At 40.2% G+C, this 18,759-nt stretch overlaps 1 protein-coding gene across 19 annotated transcripts in view; it reads right to left on the bottom strand.

Annotated features, from left to right (window-relative positions):
• Nucleotides 1–18,759, bottom strand: part of LOC138758568 (cAMP-dependent protein kinase catalytic subunit alpha-like) — a 361,343-nt gene that overhangs the window by 187,491 nt on the left and 155,093 nt on the right. For 2 of the 19 annotated variants that reach the window (XM_069927675.1, XM_069927673.1), the window contains exon 1: nt 3,605–3,764. The exons of 10 other annotated variants lie outside the window; for them this stretch is intronic. Coding sequence is in view for 4 of the 9 variants with exons in the window: in XM_069927683.1 (XP_069783784.1) it covers nt 4,633–4,654 (22 nt within the window). In the remaining 5 variants the exon portion in view is untranslated. Of the gene's footprint in view, nt 1–3,604; nt 3,765–4,632; nt 5,065–18,759 lie in introns of those variants that run through there. 7 more of the 19 variants (XM_069927681.1, XM_069927686.1, XM_069927683.1 and 4 more) reach the window with 6 other exon arrangements.

The raw sequence follows: 18,759 nt of genomic DNA, 5'->3' as shown, positions 1-18,759 counted from the left end.
TTGCAGGCATATGGAACTGGTTTGCCTCCAGGTTGTACATCATCTTGTTGGGAGCTCATCACTGTCCATGAAAAGTAGCTGTCACACCACCAACTTCTCAAGAATAATTTTGGATAGATAATAAATGCAGAACTGCTCAAATCACATAAAATGAAAGGAGACCTTCAAGGATCACTGCACCGTGCTTGAGGTAAGGCCCAAAGAATTTAAAGGAACCTGGAACTGCTTGAATAACAATAATGGCTGGCATTTATATGTTGGGAAATGCCCAATATACAACATACGAGTGTTATTACACAAAATTCAACTACTATTAAAGCAACCAATAACCTTATGAAAGAAAAAAAAACAATGCTGGAGAAACTCAGCAGGTCAAACAGTGTCCTTCATAAAGCAAAGATAAAGATACACAACAAATGGTTAGGGCTTGAGCTCTTTATCAAGGTATAAACAAAATGAAGGCAGGTGCCCGAACAAAATGGTAGGGGGAGGGGCAGAGGAAGGAGCACAATCCCACAGGCAGGAAGGAGGTGCGAGGGGTGGGAGGGCCCACCAACCAACAAACAAGGGGAGGGGGTGACGGCTCTGTTAATGGAGAAAGAAGGGGATGGAGTACTGGAGGAAAGAAGACAGAGGGACAGGGAAAAAAGAGAGAGAGTGTGAGCAGTTTTCATGGTGTCTGCAGACTTTAATGTTTTACTCCAGCCCTTACAAAAGAGGTGGGCTTTAAGAAGTGACGGATGAAGATAATGTGATTTTTCAAGAACTCCAGAGTTCTGGGTCTTTGGCAGATGAATGTGTAGCCCCACCAATGGCAAAACAATTAAAATAGGAGCCACTCAAGATGTTAGGAATTAAGAAGCCTCGAGAGCTGACAATCGCAGAGACGGCAGTGTGAGATCATGAAGCCATCTGAATAATAGAATCAGTATTTTGAAACCACGTTAGAGGAGAACCAGATGTCAGCATAGCTCACGGGATGAAGAGAAGGCAAAAGTGAACTTGTTCAAGAGTTAGGGTAGACAGCAGAAATCTGGACATCAAAATTGCAGGAACAAGAGAGGCCAATTAGGAGTGTGCTGGAATAATCCAAGCATGAAGAATGCAGGCCATACCAACCAGACAGTGGCCCCATCCCTCAAAATGATTACACCTTTTCTGCACTCCCAAAACACACACACACACACACCCACCCACCCATATATTTATGATTTAACTTTTAGCTTGGTGCTGCAAAGATTCACTAACACCCAACCTCCGTGCTATAAGCCATCTGTTCACCCTTGTTCAGCATGTACAGTTTATTGAATAAATCCAAATGAGGCTTCTTTAAGAAAATCCTCCTTATCCTGATTGAATAATACAGTCATTCTTGTGATTGCCCGTCACTTCTTCTGGTGCGCCTTGCATTGCAGCTGCTCCAAAACAATTTCCAAAGGAAAAACCCCAATGAATTTTAAAAGCATTTTTTAAATACAAAGAAGTGGAAGGTTACTTTGTGGAATGAGGGTATGGCGAGCTTTAGAGAAGAGCTTAGCGAAGTGGATCTTTTCCTGTGGACGCTGTAATGACTCATTAAGGAATGCCAGATAAGATTTAATTTTTGATTTGGGACATCTGAGTGCATTGACTGGATAAAGAACAATAATAGCAGTGGATTCTCTGCATGAATCAAAGGCATGGCAGGAGTGTCAGATCAAGTGGCAGAAAGTGATGTCTTCCTAAAGTTTGGATAATGAAAACAACAATTTGTGGGTGGATTTAATGCAGTCATTTTTCTGGTTGATGTCTACATAAAGAGGGTGTAATCTTCAAATTAGAGCTAGGTCAACTGGGCTGAAACCAGGAAACAATTTTTCAGCGTAGATTTAATGGAAATCAGGAACTCTGTCTGTCAAAAGGATGTGCAAAGTGGGGTCGATTGTAATTTTCCAGCAGTGTTATCAAATACTTAGATATTGTCAAAGAATGAAGTGCAAGGACAATCAGTCATAGTTTAAGTGAAAGGCTGAAAGGCTCAATGGGATGGATAGAAAAACACAAACAGATAAAAAGTTTCAACCTATGACTGACCATTTCTATCAGTGGATGCTGTTTAACCTGCTGAGTGCCTCCAGCAACTTGTTGCCTGCTTTATGGGATGAATGTTCCTTGCCTATTCCCATGTTTTCTCCTTAAGGCTTCATGAGCTATCATTCCCCATTCTGGCCTGGACACTACAAAGAATAAGGGTTTTGAATCATGAATTGCTGACATATACTCAATGACTTCGACAATTCAGGCAGTGATCATCTTTTCGATCTTATTCAAAAGTATTTCTTGAGGGCAAATCTGTCCTATCTCAAGAAAAATGGCGAATAAATTCTGAGCTTTTTCTTTAATGCTAGATCTGTGGTTCTCAATGCTTTTTTAAAAACTCACATATTACTTTAGGTAATCCCTTACTAACCACTGATAGGATGCCTTACGTAAAGTATATGTGAGTGGAAAAAAAATTGAGAATCACTCAGCTAGACAATTGAGTTTGGATGTAACAAAGCCAAGATTCTCTCTTACCAATCAAGTTCCTCAGCAAGGCTAGAAGCTGATGCAGAGAGATATTGAAGACAGATAAGGAATCAACGATGAGGGATCACTGTGACATCACGCTGAAGAATATTCTACCAGCGCCAGATTATCTTAAAATGACTTTAACAAAGATTATTTAAAAGACTAACATCTGAACTAGAATAAGAAAGCTGCCAGGCAATCACTCCTGTATAAAGTGACAGCTATATTCCTAAGTACAGGCACCAAAATGAACTATGACTACTGCTGAACGATTTCGACTACAAAACACAACCAAAGCTTCAAATACCACAGCAAAATTTACAAGTCCTGGAACCAGAAAAATAAGAGCACCTTCCCAAACGATTCAAAGAACTAAACTTGTTGATGTTTGCAGCACATTAGAATCCAGGTTATCCAGAATTCAATCAACCGACAGATAAATGGGTAAAAAATGTGGAAGTTTAAAATTGGGGTGCCTCGGATAGTTCACCAACACAGTCTCAAGCAACTGGAAAACTCATTTATTTGGCATCTACCAACCCCCATAGGGGTTTTACTGTAGATTGGTAATGAACAAGGATTCATTGTTGACTGATCATTAAACAGCAGGAACTGCACAACCAACCCACTTAATGATGATACCAATGGGCATATGTTGCAATATCAAACTCTTTGGACTAAAAATTGAAATAGTAAAACAAAATCTGCACCATATTTTTAGGCAGAGATTTTAGACATGCTTTTGAGTATTTGTGACCACTCAATTCCTGTCCAAAGGGATACTGGACAAGGCATTTCCTGTCATAATTCACTCCAATAGTGACATCATTTGCCCATTGTAGTTTGTGCATGTGACGTCATCTAAATGCACAGCAGACATAAATTACTTATTCACAGCAAGTGAATCCAAAGCTTATTTTCCTGACCTTTATAATTAGTTTGCATTTAAATAAGGGATAAATTATGCTGAAATTGGTGAAAGAGAGTGATTTAATTACCCCCCCCACATTGGATATTGTTACTGAGCTAAAATTTGTGTCTAATTTCTACTTACTTGATGCCCTGTTGCTGGGAGCTTCTGCAAACTGAAGCGTTTGGGATTGGAATCACCTACAGCCAGGTGGTGCATTTGGCTGGAGAGGCAAGGGCTCCCAGGAGACTACATGCCATTCACCCCCTCTCCCATGAAAGCCTTTTGCGATTCCTCCTTCCCAGGAAGCCAACTTCACTGTTTGACGTCATCTCCATGGCAGCCTCAGTATGTCAGTCTAAATCATTCTGACCCATTTCCCAAAAGTCAGGACATGAACATTACTGCTGCTCTCTACCCTGCAAGTAGCAGTGCATGCGAAACACCCAGATATTTTAGAAGGGAGTAAACTACGACAATGAGTTATTAAAACAATACTATCTCAACCATTTGATTTTCTTTTATGGCAAGCACCAAATTAGTATTAAGCCAAACGTTGCACTCATTCTATGGTTTCAAACCAATTTTTTATGCATTTGTCCATTGAAAATGTTGTACCTAACTCAATATTTTCTGGGTCCAATTTGAAGATTAAAAAAAGAATTATTGAAAGTAAAAGACACATAATCCTATATTCAATCAGTATGTAAATGCAGTGTATAATTTGTATAAAGAGAAAGTTTCTATATTTCAGTATGTGAGGAACTGACAGAACTAAAAGTTTGTGAAGTTTTCACAAACAACCATTTATCATTGCCTTTCATACACAGAAAAATGTGTGTCACAATGGCTTCCTAGTTTTGGCACATTTCAACCTTAAACATATACTAAGGTAATCAGAAGGATTACCATATCCAGTTTAGTCATATCAGCATGGGATCAGACATACAAATTATGTACACTGAGACAAACCACTTAGAGGAGAGACTGACCAGCATGGTGTGAAGTAAGTTAAAGTGCTCTTATTCTAAAGTATTCCAAAATCTTCTCTGCAAAATAAGTCAAAAAAAATTCCATGCTAGTTTGAGTATTTAAGAGCCTGCTTCCTGCAATACAAAAGTGAACATTCACAACTCAGTTGACATAGACAGCTCAGCTGAACACTTGCTTACCAATTGAACAGCCTTCAGCCATCCTGCCTTCCTGTCTTGTCTTTAAGAATGAATGGCGAGAGACGTACCCTACTGTCAACTCCCGAATCTTGTCTTGTTGCTCAAGGTCTGCAACTTGCTCAAAGGGCCGAGCTGCAAGAGTTTACTTCACAACAATGCAAATGTTGAGTCGTGCATGTCTCCAGTGTGGACGAGGTACCCCATTCCACGAGCGGCACTTGGAAAATCGGTGCAATCTAGTCTCAGTTTCAGCAGAATTTACTGAGGTCAGCTACTTCAAACTTTCTCACTATTAACAGATCAGTGGATTGAAGGAAAAGCTGGTAAACAGTTAATAATACAGGCAATTAGCTTTGCGCCATCCCCTAAGAAACGATATCAGGGTCAATGTAAAGTGCTCTAAAGACAAGGAGCTGTCACAATGCAGGGGCCCCTGCTTCACCAGTAAATGCAGAGAGGGCAGTACAAATCAGCTCACGTGATACAACCACCCAAGGACGTCAACCTTCTACAATCCACAAGCTGTGCTGAATATTCACATGGCAACACTGATAGAGTTACTATATTTACACTTGACTTCCTGGCTCTGTAGAGCACTGCAAGCTGTCCGAGGCAAAAAGGAAGAGCAAGGGTGGTCTCGTAACAACACACTCTCTTAAAACTCGTTCTGCTTTGTCAGATAAAGACATGCTTCTAACTAAGTTTTACTTGGACACTGGAAATACATTGATTTTCTGATATAGAATTCAAGTCAAGTTTATTATCATCTGATTGTACAAGTACAACCCGATGAAACAGTGTTCTCCAGTCCTTGGTCCAAAACACGGAGACCACAGCCAGACATAATACAGATACAGACAATCAATACATATGCAGGACAAGTGTTTCATCTATGTGAATAAATAAATATTACTTCATGAATATGAGAGTCTCAGAATTGAAAACTACATTTGTGAGATGCTGAGATAATCACCTCTTGTAGCAATGACAACGGGACAGCAAGCCTTACTCTGTATATGCTCTGGGAGTGATTGATGGGACAGAGAAAGAGGAGCTTCACTCATCATCAAACCATCCTTCCATGGATCTGGAAATACTGGACAGGACAACTTAGATGAGGTTTTAATCAGTATCTTGCACTATTTGTGAATCTGCACCTATTTAATATTCTGCTGCCCAGTTCCTAACCCAAACCAAGTCTAGTACATCTATTATTTACGCACATTGTGAACAACCTTGCCTTCCTTCCCATCCAACATTTCTTCCTTGTTTTCCAATCTACTCAGCTTTGCCCCTTTCCATTTCTGTGATTTTCCCTCATTCCACAATCCTCAGACATCTTGATTCCTCCAGTTTTGGTTCCTTAGTTGCGATGATCCATTGCTTCACCAACTGGCTCCATGCTCTCTCCTTCCTTTACCGAAGTTGCCCCTTAAGGCATTCCTTTTGAACCAAGCTTTTGGCCACTTGCTTTGATATTGCCTTTTGAAGCTCATAGTCAAATCTTGCATGATAACAATTCTTGGGAAGTGCTTTGAAATATGTTAGAAGCATTTTATAAATGTCATCTGTGGTACTGAAATGTGTTCTTTGAAAAGGTGCTATTGATATGTCTATTTTAATACTGGATGCAAATATGGAAAAGCATTCTTCTTTCGAACTAATGTTCTTCATTGAGCTAAGCACTGAAGAACACAAACAAATACTGGTAACATCCTTAATTTAGTAGCAAGCATTTTCCTATTTGCGGTATTATAAAATTTGAATAGAAAGCAGAATGTGTAAAAAGAGCTTTCTTAGAGTAGTCTAATAGTATCAGCTAAAAGATTTCATTTCCATGCTGGGATTTCAACCATCTTTACAAACTGGAATGGAACACTAACAGTGATCATTTAAACCCAACAAGTTGAAATAAAATCTCGTGGAGTGAAGAGAACTATTTGCACCCACACCTTACACAGCAGTACAAAACTTATGTGGAATTTCTTTATTCACATATCATGGTGTGGGGGATGGGGGTGGGGCAGGGGGGGGCATACTGAAAGAGGAATGATTACGAGTGCAGCTCAGTTTCGGTGCAAATCAGGTGAATTCACTCATTTTTGTTTAGGAAATAGCAAGTATTTGTCTAAATTGTCAATGCCCTAATATTGCATTACTTTGTCTTCCATAACTTCCCCATTTGCTTTGTCAAAATTTTAATCAACACAACCTAACAGCAAAACACAATTTTATGAGAACACATCTTTAATTCACAAGTTGCCTGTACTTTTCTGACTACATGTTAACAATTTAAATGAGAGCTCCTGTATTTTTGCCAATACCTTCTAATAAGCATTCTACCCACGTTGAAGTACAATTACATGACTGAAGGTTTGATCAACCTTCCTGTAGAGCTCAGCTAGGGAGAAAACTAAATTCACAACTGTTGTGAGTCGAAAGAAGTCCAAGTGTAACAAGATTATGACTGACCAATGTTAAAGAATAAGCGACTCTTAGAAATACAAGTTGCCCTTTAAACACTTTGAAATGATTTAGCCAATCAGGAAGTGGCCTACGACTTAATTCTTTCCATCTGCTAATGTTCCATTAAACCTTTGCTATTAAAGAGGTCATGACCTCCATCATCTTTAGCCAAATTAATTGTAGAAGAGGCCACCTGGATCTGGTAGAAAATGAAAAAATTATCCTCTTTCACTCCATCAGATCAATAAATTTTCCATCAATTCTTCAACTCCAACTAACACAGTTTTTGAAGAACTGAAAATCCACGGAAATAACATCCATGGCAATCATCTTTCCCTAATTTTAGTTATCTATTAAAATAATCATGTTTATCAGACTTGACCAACTCTTCACAAATCTATAGGTTCTCCCTGAGTAGCTTAAAATGACAAATAAATTTGTAGCCGTTTCAATAATGTACATGAATATCCACTCCATTTGTCAAATTTCAGCCTGTTCAGTAAGCTTCTCATTGCACGTAGAATACTAATGCACTTCTGACTTTGAACAGCAGTGAAACAGCTTTTAGAATCTTCACTAATTTCTGTGAACATGATTTTCTTGGTGCTTCAGTTGCTCACTGCACTGCTCAGCAGTGGACTTTGTCAAACTGTGAAGACTCCAGGTTCAATGCCAAATTAGCTGTGTTACCCATGATTGTTAAAGGGGTACGACAAGTGACCTTGGCATGTCTAAGTTAAGGAAAGCAGAAAATCCACCAAGCCTCCCGCTATTTACTTCATTAGCTAGAGTATATGCTAGGCATAGGGTGTTAGTCACGACAGGTTTGGAAAAGGAAAAAATATTGGCTCTTCTGCAAGGTTCTTCACTGTTCAGTTGGCTGGAATGTGGCTGATGCCCACACTGGCATGAATCGGTGCTTTCTAGGTGAGAAATAAAATTTCAACAGTCTTAGCATGCAGCTCTTCTAGTATGCTTTCCACAGAAATCACGAGGGAAGGCAACAGTCTCCACCCATTTTGGCTGATTTGCCATTTTCAGTGGAACAGCATGGTTTGAGATTGCAGGGGGAAAATGATAAGGGGAACATGAGGGGAAATTTCTTCATGCAAAGGGTGGTTGGGATGTGGAATAAGCTTCCAGCAGAGGCGGTTGAAGCAAGGACGTTATTTACATTTAAGGAAAGACTGGATAATTACATGGAGGGGAGAGGATTGGAGGGGTATGGACCAGGTGCTGGTGAGTGGGACTAGGAGGGTGGGGATTTGTTCTGGCATGGACTAGTATGGCCAAACTGGCCTGTTCTGTGCTGTATATGGTTATATGGTTATATTGATTGAAAGGGCCAGTGGTCCTTTAGGTCATTATGACCTGCAGATTTAAACTACACTGTTGCCCTTCGCAAGGCATCCAACAAGCTACAATGGTGAAATAACCAACCCTATACCACCGCACAGCTGCTTTAAGGGTTTGTATGGCTCTACCTTTCTCAGTTGAACTCCATCAATATTCAGTCAGAGAAGCATTGCTGCCAGGAATAGCTTCACAGAAGGAGGACATAAATTATCAAATAATTTTAGAATTTTCTTCAACTGCCAGGATGAAAGTAGCATCATCAAGAAACAGGACAAGATGGTGACTTTGCCACGATTTAGGTTTTAAAAGTGAGTTGATGGGATGAAAGTTCAGAAGCTTTAAAATGATGGGTTAGTTTTGGAGATGGAAGGTACGATATGCAGGGTGGCACCACGAGTGCAGCAGTTAGTGTGACTCTGTTATCCTCGTTGACCAGGGTTTAAATTCGGCACTCGTTGTCTAAGAAGTTTGCATGTTCTTCTGTGCTGCAAGGGTTTTTCCTGGGGGCTCTGGTTTCTTCCCACTGTTCAAAAACGTACCAGACGTTGCAGGTCAATTGGGTGTAATTGGGCGGCTCATGGGCGGAAAGGGCCTATATTATATGGTGCCGAATGTCTAATTTTTAAAAAAAAATTAACTTAAATTTTAAAACATTAATACACAGTAAATGGTCGGGCACTGAAGAGTGCGGTAGAACAGAGAGATCGGGGAATACAGAGACATAATTCCCTGAAAGTGGTGTCACATGTAGATAGGGTAGCAAAGAGAGCTTTTAGCATCTTGGCCTTCATAAATCAAAGAATTGCATATAGGAGTGGGGATGTTATGGTAAAGATGTATAAGGAATTGGTGAGGCCATATTTGAAGTATTGTGTGCAGTTTTGGTCATCCAACTAACGCAAGGATATCAATAAGATTGAAAGAGTGCAGAGAAGATTGACTAGGATCTTGCCAGGACTTTAGGAACAGAGTTACAGGGAAAGGTTAAACAGGCTAGGGCTTTATTCCCTGGTGTGTAGAAGAATGAGGATAGATTGTTAGAGATATACAATATTATGAGGGGTATAGACAGAATAAAAGCAAATAGTCTTTTTCCACTGAACTTAGCTGAGATGTAAACCAGAGAACATGGGTTAAGGGTGAAAGGGAAAAGGTTGAGGGAAGATTTTAGGGGGAACTTCTCACAGAGAGTAGTGGGAGTGTGGAATGAGATGCCAGCTGTAATAGTGAATACAAGTTCAATTTTAACATTTAAGAAACATTTGGAGAGGTACATGGATGGGAGGGGCATGGAGGACTATGGATTGGGTGCAGGTCAGTGGGACTAGGTAGAATAATAATCTGGCACAGACTAGAAGGGCCTGTTTTCTGTGCTGTAATGTCAGTACTTAACTATAGAACTAGAACTAGAAGAACTGAGAGCAGTTGAACTCTCTGATTCTACTTCATGGGGTTGTGGCGGCCCTTCGCAGCTCCCCCACGGGGCCTCACAAAATGAAGGACGAACGCGACGATCCAGCAGGCTGCACGAGGCCCACAGCGCTGCCCTCTAATTGGCCACAACCAAAAGAGCTTAACTAGCCTATCAGGGAAAGCGGTTCACAAACACCCCAATCAGTGCTGAGAAGGTTTTGACCACGCCCCTCAGTTTGAGAATAAAAGCAGGCACCTGAGCCCAATAAAGCTCAATGTTAACTCCATTCAACTGGGTTCGTGTCATTCTTTCTGGGAACAGTGTGTTCTTTCTGAGCTAACCTGCATGCACCTATAAGTTCTCCTGTGCTATAGGCTCTGCAGAGCCATAGCTTGTAGCAGCCAGCTCCAGGGCGTCTATTAAAATTGAGGTGGTGGATGATGCATAAGCAAAATATTAATTGCTATTTATAATCTACTGTAGTTATGACTTAACTGTGCAGAACCAGTAATACAATTTCAAGTACATTGAATTTTATTTTTGGAATTGTATTGAAGAAGAAACATCTATGCTCAGTAACACTCATCTACACTATCAAATAACCAGACCATTGTTTTCTGTCTGGGAAAAGTGTGGTCCTATGTCCTTTGCTACTCAGGTTACATTGCTAGAGTTAGTAGGGTGTGACTCAACTTCACTAGTTACCCGTCCACATTTCATTGTTAAGGAGCATAAAAACCTGAACTTTGATGGCTTAACCCTTTGGACTCCATGTTCCAGTTATCTGAGACTACCAAGTGCATATACTCTGCCCCCATTTTCTGAGATTGGTTTTATAACCCAACCAGCAGATGGTTCGTACTGGTGTTCATACTATAAAGTGTACCTTTCCAAAAGTTAGGGTAAATACGGCTGCTTCATCAAGTTCCACAGCAAGACAAAGTATTAGGAAGTAAAGGTAAGAACATTCAAAATTGTTGTTTGAGTATCTAGGACTATGTCGGGAATGAACAGGACAGAGAGTGGCCAGGTATCTAGTGACTGAACAGATCAACTAACTCCAGTTTACTCAGCCCAGAGTATATATTATAAAATGCCAAAAAATGGTTTAATTATATTAAAACTGATCAATAAATAAAAGTTTGGATTCTGGCAAATTTGAAAAATCATTCATCACATTTTTTTCCTCCGGAAAATATAAAGATCCTCGTGAAGAATGTTGTGCTACTTGTTTTCTTGAAATAAATGACTAAAAGTTGGGCTTGTGTCCATCTCTTGCACAATTCTTTTTCAGACTCTGACGTGTTACATATTTTACACAAAATTTTGAAGCTAAGGGATACAGCTTAAAACTGTAATGGTTTTCATTTTGAGTAGTTTTATTAAAATGAACAAAACCCTTGTCTCTGGAAATGGGTTGACAAGAACTTTTAAATTTTGCCCATAAATTCCAGTTATCCTTCAAATGAATTCTATTTATTTTATGCAGTAAGTAAATCTGATAAAATATGTTAACTTAGAGTTTCCAGCCCATGTAGAATATATTCCATCCATCCAAAGTGATTTGATCAGCAATGCCAAAATTCAGTCCATTTTATTAGAAAAGATCAAAAGGCCAAATATTCTTCAGCCACCTAATCTAATTTCCCAAAGACCACCAGTCAAAAAGCACATCAAGTCTATGATGGAATAGTTTTCATGCCTTCCATGAGAAGCTTAACACTGTCCAGACCATAGCACCCAGAACAGGCATCTTCCTCTCCACTATCCAGTATTTACAAATCAGACTAGAGTAAGAAGTTGAGGTTGCCTCAAAAAAACACAGGACAACCATTATCTCCTCAAGGTCAAATGCAGTCAATGTGTGGGAATATTAAGCTTCCTTCACATCACACACCACATTGTTCATTCTTCACTGTTGGTCTGTTCTGGAATTGCGCATCCAATATTACTGGGAATAGCATCATATATATTGCACAATCTACATATGCATCAAAATTCCTACTTGCTCCAGTTGAACAGGTAATTTATATATGAAAGAACAACAGCCTACTTCATTATAAAGAGACAATAAGGGTGGCACGGTTAGTGTAGGAAATAACACAACGCTGTTACAACACTGGTGACTGGTGTTCAAATCTGGCACTGTCTGTAAGAAAGTTGTACATTCTCCCACATCTGCGTGGACTTCCATCGGGTTCTCTGGTTTCAAAATGTACTGGAGCTTTTGGTCAATTGGGTGAATTTGGGTGGCATGGGCCGAAAGGGCCAGTTACTGTGATGTGTGTCTAAAAGAAAAGTACACAAAAGAATAACAATTATTCTCAGTTGTCCCACGAAAAAAAATATTTAACAATAGTGCAGCCCTTTTGTCTTGTTGGAGCAGCCCTTGATTAGTGTAACAAGAGGAGGTTGTCTACTCGAAGCAGAGAGAAGGCTCATCCTGAACGACCAGAAGATAGCAGAAGAATGCCAAGTACTAATGCTTTTTAAGTTTTAGGATGGAAATATGACATTGCCATGAATCTTCATGCTCCATGTGAGATTCCTCCCACTCTCCAGAGGCCAAATTTCAAACAGAAGATATAAATGCCAAGACTCATTCTGTGAAACAAACTGATGGTCCACTGAATGAATAAAACTGCACAGAGATTAAAATGTAACACATGCAATATCTAAATCCTGTGGAAAGGAAAAGGAGACTTACATTCAGTGAAAATGGGGGCACTTATTGATGCAAAATATCAACTAATAAATGTTAAACAAGGAGTTTATCATAACCAGTTGCTGTAATCAACATATGATATATTGTGAAATGTCTCAAACACTTAAACTGATGTGGAAACTGTATTTCATCACTTCAAAACAAAAGTGGAATGAGATAACAAATATAAAAGTCAAAGAATGGAAAAAGTTTGGAATAATGTGCCAGACAGTAAAGTACATCTAAAAGTACTGATGTTATTCATGATAAAATTGATTACAATATATCAGATAAATTTTGAACCTTCTTGTTTCTTGATTTTCCTTGCATTACAGTTTAATGATTTTGATGATTTGAAAACCACCAAAAATTTGTTTATAAATGATATTTATGGACACAAGACATACCCATCCTTTCTTCCCTGAGAGCACCCATTTACTAACTTCGAACCTTTTTACTCTCCAAAGAGGAGAGTAAATTGTTTGCACACAATGCTAGAGAAACTCAGCAGGTCCTACAGTGCACTTTATATAGCAGAGCTAAAATTTTGGGCTTGATCCCTTCATCAAGGTATGAGCAAAACGCAGCCAGGCTCCCAGGCCTGTTTGACCTGCTGAGTTTCTCCAGGTCAAACCATGGTGTCTGGACGCTTTCATGTTTTACTTCTTTAATTGTTTGAACCCATGCTCAGATGTTTGTGGCACCATCCTTTTTTCGTAACTTGTTAAACACCTACTTTTGCTTTTGGGTGAAGAAATTCGACCAAACTTTCCTTTATACTCTTCTTATGTGATATTTGAAGCCTTTGACAATTAACAGTAAAGGTTTTAAAAAGCCGCACCTTCTTGTCTCTACAGAGGCAGAAACATGATCTATCAGATGTTTTGGGACTCAAGTGTCAACAATGTCTGGCTCAGAAAAGCCCCTGGAACACAAGTTATCCTGCATCCACAAAACTTGTGGGGGGCAAGTAGCAACCTTGTGCATTTATTTTTATCAGCTTCGTAACAAGTGGAGAAGTTCATTGTGCACCATTTTTCTCCAGAATGCTCTTCTCATGTTCCTCATTTGAATCCTTGGCTCGGTATTTCTGTTTAGACCAGGCTCCAGCCAGCAGGTACACAGCTTCATATAACCACCTGCTTATTAGTTGCAAGGGTCTCCATCTGTGCTGTTTAATTGTAATTTGCGCTCCAACAAATGAGGGATGAGGTGCAGATTGTCGCTTTTCAAGGCTTGAGACACAAGTTCATCACCTTAAGTTCTGCTCCTTGTCCAGGGCCCTGGACAAGGAACAGAACTTAAGGGAGGAACCTTGTTCTTTGTGAATCATTCACATAGTCTCAATACTTGGTTAGAGACTGAGAAACTAGGACCATAGAACTCTACAGCACAGAAAACAGAATACTTACATTTGTCCATTCTATTCTGTGCCGAAAACATCATACGCTAGTCCCACTGACCTGCACCCTGTTCATAACCCTCCAGACCTCTCCTATGCATGTATCTATCCAATTTTTAAAACTTAAGAGTGAGCACACATTTACCACATCAGATGGCACACCTACTACTGATATCGTTCCAAACTCCCACCACACTCTGAGTGAGAAAGTTCCCCCTAAGCCTTTCCCCTTTGAACCCCTTTGAACCTAAGTATATGTTTTTATCTCTCCTAATCTAAGTGAAAAGAGCCTACTCACATTTACTCTGTCTATACCTCTCATAATTTTGTAAACCTCTGTCAACTCTCCCCTCATTCTTCTGCACTCCATTTTTTAAATCTTTCCCTAACTCAATTCCTGAAGTCCCAGCAACATCCTAGTAAATCTCTCTACACTCTTTCAATCTTACTGATATCCTTCCTGTAGTTTGGCAACCAGACTGCACACAATACTCCAAATTTAACCTCACCAATGTCTTGTATAACCTCACCATAACATCCCAAACCCTGTACTCATTACTTTGATTTATGAAGGTCAAGATGGCAAAAGCTTTCTTCCACCTGTGACACCACTTTCAGGGAATCATGTATTCTGTATTCCCAGATCCATTTGTTCCTCCACACTCCTCAGGGCCCAATGTATGTACTACTTGGTTTGTCTTTCCAAAATGCAACACCTCACACTTCTCAGCATTATAGTCCATCTGTCACCTTCTGGCCCAATTTTACGCTTGGTCAAGACCCCTTTGTAAGCATTGAAAATCTTCCTCGCTGTCTACAATGGCTCCAATCTTAGTGCCCTCAGCAAACTTGCTGATCCAATTTTCTACATTATCATCCAGATCACTGATACAGACAACAATGGTCCCAGCAATGATCCTGAGGCCCACCACTAATCACACCCCTCCAGTATGAGAAGCAATCATCCACTACCACTCTCCGTCTTCTCCCATTCAATCCATTTCGAATCCAGCTTACAACCTCTCCATGGATACCTAGTGACCGAACCTTCTGAACTAACCTCCCATGATGTACCTTGTCAAAGGTCTTACTAAAGTCCATGAAGACAACATCCACAGCCTTTCCTTCATCTACTTTCTTGGTAAACCCCTCGAAAAACTCTAGAAATTTGTTAAACATGAAGTACCACGCACAAAGCCTTGCTGACTCTCCTAAATCGGCCCTTGGCTGTCCAAATATTTGTACACCTGATCTCTCAGAACACCCTCCAATAATTGACCTACTACTGATGTCAGTCACTCTGGCCCATAATTTCCTAGTTTACTTTTGAAAAAAATGGAACAACACGAGCTACCCTCCAATCCTCTGGCACCTCACCCGTGGATAGGATGTTATAAATATTTCCGCCAGGGTCCCTGCAATTTCTACACCCGTCTCTCTCAAGGACCGAGGGAATATCATGTCGAGCTCGGGGTATTTATCAGAATCAGAATTTATTGTCATGAACAAGTCATGAAATTTGGTGTTTTGTGGCAGCAATATGATGAAAACATACACATAACAACCTTACAATATTAAAAAATAATAATAGAGTACAAAAAGTAAGGCCGTGTCTTTGGTCCCTTGATCATTCAGGACTCTGATGGCAGCGGGGAAGAAACTGTCCTTGTGCCTCCTGTACATTTTCCCTGATGGTAGCACAGTTAAGAGGGCATGGCCTGAGTGGTGGGGATCTTTGAAAAAAGAGGCTAACTTTTAAAGATATCAGTTCATGGAGATGTCCTCGATGGAGTGAAGTCTGGTGCCTGTGATGACACAGGCCAAGTTAACAACCCTCTGGAGTTTATTCTTGTCCTGAGAGGTGGCAGCTCCACACAGGGCAGTGATGCAACCAGCCAGAAGGCTCTCCACAATACACCTGTAGAGATTTATGAGAGTCTTCGGTGACATACCAAATCTCCTCCCAGTGGGTAACCATTTCAATTCTGGGTCACATGCCTGTCCATGACCTTGTCTATTATCCCACCCTGACCACCCACTGATTGGAAGAATGACACCTTATTTTCAGTCTGGGCACTCTCCATATGGCATGAACATTGATTTTATTGGTTTCCATTAAATCTGCTTGCCTTTTGTTTCCCCTCCCCCTTTTCCTGTCTTTCCAGTTCTTTCACCCACCTAGCCCAGCCATCCACTCAATGCTGCTGTCCCCTCCCATCTTTCTCCACCTATCATCTCCTGCCCTTGCTACCCCCTTCCTCTCCTACTCTTTTGTTCAGATGCTTGCCAGCATTTTCTCATTCTTTGATGGGCTCAAGCCCAAAACATTGGTTATGTATCTTTGTTTTTGCTACATAAAGGACTCTGATTGACTTGCTCAGCTTTTCCAGCATTTTGTGTTTTCACTTTAACCATGGCATCTACAAAATTTTGCGATTTACTACTGAATCTCCTCAGACACCTCACAAAGTATAGCCGCTGCCCAGCCTTCTTTATGATTGCATCAACGTGGAGGCTCCAGGACAGATCCTCAGAGATGCTGACACCCAGAAATTTGAAGTTCTTGACCTTCTCCACTACTGAGCCCTCAATGTGGACTTTGTCATGTTCCTCTGATTTCCTCCTGAAGTCGACAATCATCTCCTTGGTTTTTGCTGACATTGTGCGCAAGGTTGTTATCATTACACCATTGAGTGAGCTGATCTACCTCCCTCCTGTACACTTCCTCATTGTTGTTTGTGATTCTTCCAACAACTGTGATGTCATTGGCAAACTTGAAGATGGCATTGGAATTATGCCTAGCTACTATTACGAGCCCAGAGGACTCCAAAAACCAGCAGTAACAGAAATTCACCAAGACAAATAAAAATGTCTTTAATTTTCTTCAAAAATAATAAGATCAATATTTAACTTATTATTATTAACTTAACTTAACCCCCTTCTAATTCTAAGCGTATTTGTATGTAATGTATATGGGTTCAGGAAAGTTCTTTGTTTCACCGTCCAATCATTCACTTTTAACTTCTCCAAGTTCACTGGTATCAGTCCGTTTTCCATATTGTGCCCAGAATTTAACATTTATGATCTTCACCAGGCTCTGGTGCTTTAACTTAAATTGTTACCATAAAGGAAGGTCTTTGTTGGTTTCAGGTGAGATATGTTGTTCGTTGGACACACACACACAAACTGATCTCTTTCAATTTGCCACTTCGGTGTCTTGCCAAAGAAATGTGCCTCCCGTTGGGTTTTCCAAAAGATAACTTCTTCTTCTACACAGAGAGTTCTTCTTTTTCCCCTATTTCAGGAGAAACACATTAACCAGCTGCATTCTCTTGTAATTGACTACAAGGGTTGAGAATAGGCTGAACTCAGAACTCAAAACCTGTCTTCAAATGGAGTCTTATAGCAGGTCTGCAAAACTTGCAGTTTCTAACACCAACTGCTGCTGTAAACTGACTATCTCCCTCTCTCTCTCTCTCTCTCTCTCTCTCCTCTCTCTCTCTCTCTTTCTTTGGCAGAGAATAGCATTTTTTCTCTCTATTTCCAAAATCACATGATCTCTCTTAGAACAGCAAACCAATCAGATTTGGATCGCTGGCACCGACAAAAGATTAATCAGCTTCTGAACCTGGACATCTGTATTTTTAAAGACAATAGTTCATTTAGATTCCACATCAGACCAATTAACACCTACTTGTGAATTCTTCATAGGCATTCTTCAAACTCACTGTAAAGACACAGGCAGATATGAAGACTCTACCTTAGGCATAGCTCTTGCATTTCAAATGTCTTTTGTGAAATGTTCTTGAGATGTCTGTTTGTGATGTACCTAAACGAAACCCCCATAATCTATACTTTTTAAAGATAAATCTTATCATAATTTTATTAACCTATTCTGTAACCACACAGTCATGGGTGTATAACGAGTAGAGCAGTAGGTAAGCATGCATCCTTGGGGTGCGCCTATGTGATGACCAGTGAAGAGGAGACATTGTTTCCAATTTATACCGACTGGTTTTCTAATGAGAAAGTCAAGAATCCTGTAGCAGAGCAGGGTACAGAGGCCTAGACTTTGTAGCTTCTTGACCAGCACTGAGCAAATAATGGTATTGAAGGCCAAGCTGTAGTCTATGAAGAGCAGCTGTATATATGCATGAATTGCTGTTTTCGAGCTGATCCAGCGATAATGCATTTGCCGTGGAGTAATTGTGACGATAGGGGAATTGCAGTTGATCCGGACCTTTATTTAGGTATGTGTTAATTCTGGCCAATCACCAGCCTCTCAAAGCATTTAATAGCAGTAGAAGTTAGTGCTACTGGACGGTAGTTGTTGAGGTAGCCCACGTTACTCTTCTTGTGTGAATGGTGGGAACCTCTGACTGCCACAATGAGAGGTTGAAATTGTCTTTGAACACTCTGGCTAGTTGGCTAGCACAGATTTTCAGTACCTTGCCAGGTTCAGCGCCAGAGCTTGTAACCTTGCAAGGGTATATCCTCTTGAATGATGTTCTGATGTCAACCTTAAAGACAGATATCACAGGGTCCTCAGCCTTTTCAGGAATTCTAGTCGGAACCTTTATCTACCTTTATTTGCTCTAAGAAAGTAAGCACTTCCTCCTCTTTAACCTCTATATTGTGACAGAGTATATATATATTATATATATATATATATATACATTTTCTTTGGCTTGGCTTCGCGGACGAAGATTTATGGAGGGGGTAAAAGTCCACGTCAGCTGCAGGCTCGTTTGTGGCTGACAAGTCCGATGTGGGACAGGCAGACAC

This window comes from Narcine bancroftii, chromosome 3 (genome assembly GCF_036971445.1).
Source record: "Narcine bancroftii isolate sNarBan1 chromosome 3, sNarBan1.hap1, whole genome shotgun sequence".
NCBI classification, from domain to species: domain Eukaryota; kingdom Metazoa; phylum Chordata; class Chondrichthyes; order Torpediniformes; family Narcinidae; genus Narcine; species Narcine bancroftii.
The sequence above is the reverse complement of the archived record's forward strand: the minus strand, read 5'-3'. Positions and strand labels throughout refer to the sequence as shown.